This window comes from Triticum aestivum, chromosome 5A (assembly GCF_018294505.1).
Source record: "Triticum aestivum cultivar Chinese Spring chromosome 5A, IWGSC CS RefSeq v2.1, whole genome shotgun sequence".
NCBI lineage: Eukaryota > Viridiplantae > Streptophyta > Magnoliopsida > Poales > Poaceae > Triticum > Triticum aestivum.
Genome location: NC_057806.1, coordinates 340,553,991 through 340,563,328, shown reverse-complemented (window position 1 = coordinate 340,563,328; position 9,338 = coordinate 340,553,991). Strand labels below are relative to the sequence as shown.

General features: G+C 42.5%; 1 protein-coding gene across 1 annotated transcript; it reads right to left on the bottom strand.

Annotated features, from left to right (window-relative positions):
* Positions 1 to 3,269: 3,269 nt before the first annotated feature.
* On the bottom strand, positions 3,270 to 8,964 carry LOC123103277 (uncharacterized protein At4g37920). The gene is made up of 6 exons (XM_044524808.1): positions 8,684 to 8,964; positions 7,975 to 8,252; positions 7,243 to 7,408; positions 6,543 to 6,784; positions 4,995 to 5,182; positions 3,270 to 3,730 (listed from the first exon to the last, which is right to left on the bottom strand). Exons 1-6 carry the CDS (start codon positions 8,844 to 8,846, stop codon positions 3,514 to 3,516), a joined length of 1,254 nt encoding a protein of 417 aa, XP_044380743.1. The 5' UTR covers positions 8,847 to 8,964; the 3' UTR covers positions 3,270 to 3,513.
* Positions 8,965 to 9,338: the final 374 nt, after the last annotated feature.

The following is a 9,338-nucleotide window of genomic DNA, read 5'->3' as shown; positions in this document are numbered from 1 at the left end:
AAGGCGGACATGAGCAAGGCGTATGACCGGGTCGAGTGGAGTTTCTTAGAGGCTATGATGACCAAGCTTGGTTTCAGCAGGCCATGGGTGAAGCTAGTTATGAAATGTGTAACTACTATACGCTACGAGATAAAGGTTAACGGTACACGAAGGAAACAATTCAGTCCTTCCAGAGGCCTGCGGCAAGGAGACCCGTTGTCGCCATACTTGTTTGTCATTTGCGCGGAAGGATTATCTGCACTGCTAAATGAGGCGGAGGAGAAGAAAAGTATCACCGGGGTCAAAATATGTATAGCTGCTCCTAGTGTGTCTCACCTTCTCTTTTCTGATGATTCCATGCTTTTGTTGAAGGCGAACCAAGAGGAGGAGGCCGCGCTGCATGATGTTGTGGCTCTGTATGAGGACCGCTCAGGGCAGTGTATTAACGTGGAGAAATCGGCCATCATGTTCAGTCTGAACACCCCGAAGGAGGCAAAAGAGTCAGTCAAGAATGCCTTACAGATCAATAGCGAAAACTGGAACGAATGATACCTTGGTCTTCCGGTGCATGTAGACAGATCAAGGAGGAAAACATTTGCTTATGTCAAAGGTAGTATCTGCGGGAGAGTATACGGTTGGCAGGAGAGGTTACTGGCTAAAGAGAGCAAAGAAGGACCGGTAAAGGGAGTTGCACATGCCATTCCAACTTATGCAATGTCATGCTTCGATTTAACCAAATCCTTGTGTTCAGAAATTAATAGTTTGCTTGGAAAATTCTGGTGGAGCCAACATGACAAGGAAAACACTTTGCATTGGATCAGTTGGGACAAACTGACACTGCCGAAAGCTAAAGGAGGACTTGGTTTCCGAGATATGCATAACTTCAATCATGCAATGCTGTCCAGGCAGGGATGGTGTCTCTTCCAAAATCAGGACAGTCTCTGTGCAAAGGTCCTAAAGGCTAGGTATTTCCCTCACTGTCATTTGTTGGAAGCTGAACCGAGGGAGGGGATTTCTTATTCTTGGAGGAGCATTTTGCAAGGTATGGAGATGATTAAACAAGGATACATATGGAGGATTGGTGATGGTACAAACGTCAAAATCTGGACTGGCCCGTGGATCCAACGGGCTTGGTCGCGACAAGTGATTACTCCGAAAGGATCACACCTTATAACCCATGTAAGTGAGTTGATGTGCCCAATCACGGGTGGATGGGATGAAGCAATGGTCCGAGACACCTTTTAGCCGAAGGATGCCCGTCACATTCTGCAGATAGCGTTGAGAGAAGGAGTAGAAGATTTCATAGCATGGCACTATGATGGTAAAGGTATACATTCAGTGAGAAGTGCGTATAAGTTGCAATCCCAACTGGCTAAGCACGCAAGGACCGGGAGTCCGGGCTGTAGTTTAGAGGTGGCTGGTCAGTTTGATAGACATGGAGATGATGCTTGGAAGCGCATTTGGAAACTCTCATGCCCAAAGAAACTTCAGATGTTCATATGGAGAATGAAACACGAAGCCTTAGCGATGTGTACTAATTTGGAGAAACGGGGACTGAAATTAAAGACCAACAAATGCTTTTTCCGTGGCCGGGTAACAGAAGATGGAGGCCATCTGTTTATCAAGTGCAAAGCGGTCAAATAAGTCTAGAGGGGGCTGGGCCTGGAGAAGGAGCGAGAGGCGTTGGAGGGAATCCCAGACGTGCATGTAATGCTGGACAAGCTGTGGGAGCTAGATGAAAATAAAAGAATGCTGATCATTATCTTTTGGTGGCACTGGTGGAATAAAGAAATAAGATAAGGGAGGGAGAGCTGGTTGTCGATGCACAAGAAGTCATGGGTCGTACCCACTGCAATGCTCTAGAGTATCTTGAGTACTTTTCCCTGAAGAAAGGTAAGCCTGCTCATCTAAAATGGCAGCCGCCAACTGAAGAAATGCTCAAGATTAATATAGATGGCTCATTCCAGCCCGGAAACTCGTTTGGGGGTTGGGGCTTGGTGGTACGTGAATCCGTTGGGCATGTGATTACGGCCCATGTAGGTCGTCATGAAAATGTATTCGATGCATTTGGGGCTGAGGTCACTGCCATGAGTGCAGCCATTACAGTCGCAAGTGAGCTTGGTGCACTCCGGGTGACCTTTGAAACGGACTGCCAGCTGCTGGCTGAAGCTTTGGATCTTCGCAAGGTGGATTCCTCTCCCTACGCTGTCGTCATTGAGGACATCAAATTCCAGCTTAAGATGTGGTTCTCGCACCAAAGAGTCAGCTATTGCCGACGTGAGGCCAACTCGGTAGCCCATGAGTTAGCAGTTATTAGTTGTATATGTTTACCTAATGATAGTATGAGTTGGAACTCGAATGTACCGTCCCAAGTGGTTGTTTGTGTCACAGGTGATTTACCTGGACACCGTTAATCTATAAAACTTTGCTTTACCTTAAAAAAAATTTAGTCAAACGAATGTGACAAGGGGATACTCGGTGCTGCTCCTATTATGACCAAGAGACCATTCAACATGAAAGTGCTCTTGTGAGCACGAGCTCACATCCACCCTTTGCTACAGTAAAATTAAAAAAACAAAAAATGATGTCTGTTTCACATGTGTTCAGATTTTTGCAATCGAACGACATTCATGGAGGTCTAGGGGAAAACATAATCGATTCTCCAAAATGCTTCAAAACAGTCTTTTGGAGCATCATTTTTTTCAGACCTCCATGAATGCCACTCCATCACGAAATTTTGCACGCATGTACCATTGTTTGTTGCCAAAAAATTATTTTCGGATTTTACTGTAGGGTGCATGTGAGCTCGAGCTCATGAACTCCATGTCCCATTCAACATCTCTTTTTTGGTTGTTGTCTGGTACATGTTACATGACAAGTTATGTTTTCAGCCTTTAATGTCACCCCGCTCCGTAGTATTTCGCATATTTGGGTCATGGCTAAGGAGGGTTGATATTGCTGTGAACGAACCCACCCGAATCTGGGTGGCATTGCTGCCTTAATCTCACTCTGATATTTGGCTCGCATGCATATGTATGATGAGCACCTAACAAGCGTCCACCAATTCTAAGATTCAGATTTTACCAGATTAATTCTAGTTGTGTGTGTCGTTTTTATGCCAGATAATGTGGTTTCAACTTTCAAGTGGTATACAAACCAGTCATTTTTATGTCAGATAATGTGATTTTATTTTGTTAGTCTAAATGCAAATCAAACTTCAACCACCTAGTAGTAACCACACCAGTCGAACCAGCAATGTTCACAGCAATAATTTCTGATGACACACTTGCTCTAAAAGATCGATGATGAAATATTGACTGCATGCACCGAAGATTGCTATTGCTTGTATCGCATACGAACATGTAATCAGTGTACTAAAAAACCATAAGTTCTAGCTAAACCTTACCTTGCTACAGGGCACCTACCTAACTATCTCTCTGTAAGGCTGTAACTTCATAAGACCAACACTAGTCCTGGCAACCTACAAAACATCTGATCTTCTACAAACATCACCGATTCATGGGTGTTACAGGCTCAAAATTCTTGTTCTTCCCTGTCCTCTGATTCTTGGTCCTCAGGGTTTATGTATTGCTTCATGTATTCTTCCTCGACCGTCTCTTTGAGAAGAATCAATCGCTGGATGATAACCGGGTCGCTCATCCTTCTGGCATCCATGAAATCCGTCTCCTCCTTGTTGAGATGGTACGAATCTAGCACCATTTTGATCCACTTGTGGAGTTCGTTGGGAGTTCTGCATAAACAATGATGTCTAATTAGCAGGTCTGGGTAAAATGCATAGAGATTATGAGAAGCACCTTAAAATTACATGAACTAACATTTATTGTAACAAAACATTGGCACCCGAGCAGTTTGTGGTGCCTAGTTCAAGACGTAACAACATACATGCTCCAGTATTTTTCATGTAATTAAATTCCTCGCATTATTTCTGTCATATGCATATTTAATGCATCAACATGGGGTCAACATAATATTATCCTGGCCCATTTAGCATTCATTGTCAAATCCTCGTCTTTTTCTGGATAAGCAGGAACCCAAAGGTACAATGTAGCTCTCATTCAATCCTGAACAATGACTAATTAGGCAAGAATTATGAAGTGTGGTTTCCGTAAATATAACTCTCAAATTAAAATTTGATAGACAATAGTTCAGTCTGAAGATATTAAAAAGTTTCTATCAACTTCATACATCCCCATGGCAACATTTTTTATGGGGGTGGAAATTAGACAAGTCAGCTCAATGCTTACATGTCAGTATTTAGTAAGTAGTTCAGTGGAGCATGCTAAGGCCAATGAATCCTTATTTTGAAGTCATAGAATCAACATTTCCAATTGGCTACTCCAATCAACTCAAATACTTGTGACATAACGAATGGACAAGAAAAACTAGATGCATCCGACGCAATAAATAGGCAAACATATTATACTGCATGGACAAAATGATGTTGCAGATTCACTGTCGGAATATGGAAGTTGGCGCTTTCCTGGCTAGGCATCCATGACATTCACCCCAAAGGTTGGCATACTTCCCCATCGGCTAAAGAGTGGTGGGCTTTTCGGCCAAGCAATACGGCGCAACGGGGCATAGGGACCCTTGCCATGTTGATCTCTGGGCAGATTTGGAATGAGTGGAATGCTCGTGTCGTTCCGCCATGTCGAGACCCGACCATTCTGTCGCAACTCATGGAAGAGTCATGCCTATGACAAAAGGCTGGCGCAAAGCATTTGAGCTTCATGATACCGGGAGTAATTCCCATGAGGATTTTCAGGTTTCCTGTTTCTCGATGGTGTTTGGGTACAGGCTCTCTATGAGTTTCTCTTCAGTGGGTTTTCCCTCTCGCCGGTGTGCTCAGTGAGAGGTCTGTACTGAACCTTGTTTCTTCCCCTACTTAATTAATGTAAAGGCAAAGCCTTTTGCCTTTCTTCAAAAAAATAATGATGATCCAGCCAATGAATCGATGAACTTTTACATAAATATCTTCCTAAATAGTTACTTACGTGTAAAGAGCATCTTCATCCTTGACTTCGTGCTCATCTCCTGGAGAGAAAGCAGACGCGAGAGCAGCAAATCTCTCTTCGGGATCTTCAATATTCAGTAGGTACTTCAGAAGTTTCATCTCTGGAGGTGAGATGATTTTGAGGCTTTCCTTTGCAGTTGTATAAATATGATACATTATATCCTTGACCTATGCCACACAATGAGTGTAAACAAACATTCTCTGCACGTTTTGGCTAATAATATTTTGTAAATGTTGCTTAGTCAAAAACATAACAACAATAACTACAACAGATAAATACTAAGCTCATAAAGTTGATATGTAACAAAACCAGTTCTTAAATTCATACAAACATCTTAGTAATCCGGCAAATCTAATATGTGATCAAAAGGAGAATGCGACTAATACAAATTTGGAAATCTTATGACGTTATTGTGTATGAGAAGCAAATTATGTAGACCGTGAGCCAGGGACGAAGCTCAAGTATTACCACTAGTATCAGCTGACACCAGCGGATTTTGAAAATACTTCACTAAATTAACACAAATCCTTGCTAATTTGTGAAGTTGACACCATTAATGTAAAGCTGACCCCATTAATTATTTTTTCTAGCTTCGTCCCTGCCGTGAGTCATGACATTGCAATTATAGAAGTATTGGATGGCGCATCCTTTATTCCCAAATACTGAAGCAAATTTTCTTGGAAAACCCTACATTGCTTCAAGATTTTTTCGAGATGGGTCTAAGAAAATGAAAGAGAGGAATAGCACATATTAATCTGACATGTATTTGTCATTAAAGAATTTAATTTAATTTATTGTCAAAATTCCTCAAGCTATTAAGTTGTTAACTTGACACAATTTTCATTGTGATACAATAACAATATTTCATAGCTACATGTCTCTCAGTGTTTCCGCAGGAACACCGGGGAATCATCTAGTTTTATTAAGTGTCATTCAGGGTTAGGCAATGCACATATACTTCAACACCCCCTCCCACGTGGGGCTCGATAAGGCCTAAACATGGAAAGAAAGAGGGCAAGCTTTTTTTTCAATGCTGAAAACCGAGACTTGAAACGAAGACTTCTTGGCTTTGATACCATATTAAGTTTCATGCACGAACCAGTAGTACCAAAAGTCTACAGTGATGGAGAAGGTTGGGCAATCCAGATATACTTCAACAAATTTTAGGAAATTGAAGAACTCAACGAGAAGGTAAATGTCATGTATCCATTAACTTCTTAAAAATGTAAACGTGGCGGAAGTATAGGCAGAAGTGCTATTTTTTATCTTTCATGAACATAAATAAGATAGTACTAGTGTTTTATTACTTACCGTCTCGCTACTTTCAAGCATAAATAACAAGCTATATTACTTGCCTCAATGATGTAGGGTGGCAAATAGTGGGAAAATCAGCATAATGCCTGATGGATTAAAGTGATTCATATTGTGTTCACACAGCTTTGGTTGGCAAGTATATATATGTAGCATGAAATCATTATTAAACATAGATAACTTGCACAAAAATGTTAATTTTTCACTTAGACCAACCTTGTTCTTCATAGTTTTAGAGTCTTTTGCAGCAGCCCAGGCTCTATTAATCAGAAGAACTAAAGATGAGTCAAGTTCTTTAGCCTTAGCTAATCCTTTTATCTTGTCACACGCATCATCTAGTGAAGAAGAATTCAATATATCATCAAACTTTGATTGAGCAGAATCAATGTCCAACTGCTGGAGTGTGCAATCATATGCATGAATTGCAGATAGACACTTGGCCCCAAGCCTGGCAATTGCTGCATAATTTGGGCAACAACAAAATAAGCGCAGATAAGAAAAATAAGACCATGATGATAATGTGACTAGAACTGAAGTGAAGTAGACACAGTTCATCATCTGTTCACAGAACAACAAAATGATATACATGACACACATTCTCGGTAGAATAGATTGACTGGATGAATTAAATGACCAGCCAAAGCATTAGAAATAGACTTAATGTAGCCATAGCTTCTAATAAATAAATGCATCATCAGGTCCTTTTTCATTTACTTTTCTGACTGTTTAAAACAGAGGTCGTGCTGCAAGTTCTCAAGAACGACATAAAACCCATTGGTGGGTCTGTTTCAGTAATCTCTATAATATTGTATATCTTTATATGTGTTAGTGACTGGTTGGCTCAATATTCAAATTATAAGAATACAATAAAATAAATACAGTTCGTGAGCCAAGAACTGTTAAGGTAGAAAGTTACCATCTCGCTCATCAAGGCCGTTGTAAGCATTTACAAGAAAATTGAGATTGCGGAAGAAGTCTCCAGTAAAATCCTTTCGTCGTCTTGCGACAATAGCGTTGATATCAGTGGGATTCTCTCTGAGCTCTGTGAAGAGTTCCATGTGCGTCTCTATTTCATCATCGATCTAACAAAATTAATTGCAAACAAGAGGGTTCAGAAAACTACAATGCACATGAACCCTTCTCTTGATTGACTATGGCGCACCTACCTAACAATATCATTATGTAATCCAAATATATGATGTTTCCAAAATTGATGGCTAAACAATTATCTCGAGGAATATAATGTTTTTTCAAAGCAGACTTAAATTGGCAAGGATGCATGCATAAATCAAATAAGAACATAGTTGGCTCATAGTTGAGGCCTATGTTTTTAAGGCGACGCCTTACCGCCTTAGGGAGGGGGGGCGCTTTGGCGCCTAGGCGACGCCTAGGCGGGCGCTTTGGACGCCTAGGCGCCCAAAGCGGTCGATTTTCCAAAGCGGAGGGGGAGCGCTTCGACGCCTAGGCGTCGCCTAGGCGTCGCCTTAGGGACGCCTTTAAAACATAGGTTGAGGCCGGCCATAAAGACTATTTTTGCTCTTGCAAAAAAAGAGACTATTTTTGCTCTGTTAAAGAAAGAGCATACCTTCTTTACTTTTCTAGCGAGTACAATAAAGACTATTTTTGCTGTGTTAAAAAAAGAGCATACCTTCTTTACTTTTCTAGCGAGTACAATCAACTTTTGCTTCACAGAAGTGTCAGTTTCCACATCTATACACACTTGGCAACGCTTGTAGAAGTGCGGTCTGTATCTTTGCCACTCCTCTCTGAAAACCAATATTTTTCTCCAGTCCTTTGTTTCTGGCTTCTCATGCATGAAGAACTCAATAAACCTATCACAGATTTGAGTCATCGTGTAGCCCATTGCGACTTCACTCTCCATTTGGTTATCTATCACCTTAGCAGTAGTTGGGCTAGCCACACACCCTGCAGTAGCAACTCACAATGTAAGAAACATTTTGCAAGGTGCACAAAGTGGATGCGCGTGCAGGCAGTTACATAATCTTGGATAACAAAAATAGGACTGCAGAAATACACTAGAAACTTCTTGTGAAAAAGCATTCGATGTTCAAACTATTAACTGTTGCAATTCAAAAACTAAATTTCGCAAATGTCCCCTACTGAAACTAACATCAATTTGTATCAGTAAATAGCATTATCAAGACATATCAGAATATTGCAAACATGCGGGGCATCTGTTTAAGAAATTTTAGTCGAAACACAATTATTCGTCCCCAATAGGAACCTGTGTAACTGCAGAACAATTAAATACATCCATCCTGGACAAGAAGGGAGCGTCCAAGTCGCCTCGTCGTTAGAGAAAGCGAGGGTATGAAGAGGGCCTCGTCGTCGCTAACCTTGGACAGCGCGAGCGCTGCCGGCTGCTTCCTCTAGTTGCTGCTCCAAGAAGCTGGCCCTCTTTGCCGCCGTCGGCGCTCGAGGAAGGCTGAATCGTTGCCGCTCAGACCGCAAGACCCCCGCTGCCGCCACTCTGTAGGCTGCCCCCAACCAGCAGGCCATCTCCTCGTCTGAAGCTCTCTACTCCCAGTCGTCTCCGCTGAGCTTTTCTTCCAAAGTTTGTTTGCGAGAAGGAAGAGGGGGTATGCGGCGGTGAAGATAAGGTTGAGCGGGAACTGCATACACGTGCTCATTTTTTTTTGTTACCGGTCTTTCTTTCAGGGAAATCAGTGTCATATATTTGTTTACAGAGGGATTATTACTCAAGAGCGAGGATTGTTACGGACTTTCCCCCCACCCTCCTGTGTCACCCCCGCAAGGCGACAGGGAGGAAACCTAGCGCGTCGCAGCCAGCTTCCTGCTCCATCCCTTCCTCCTCCCTCGCCGCCGCCAGGGTGCGGTCGGGCGAGGCCTAGCCGGCGCCGGCGAGGCCTTCTCATTTCCCCTCCCAGCGGCCTTTGCGCGGGCCGATGTGTCTGGATCGGGGGTGCTTCGTTGACCCAGGGCAAGGCGGCGTCGCGGCACGGTTGCATGGTGATGGAGCGGTCACATGGC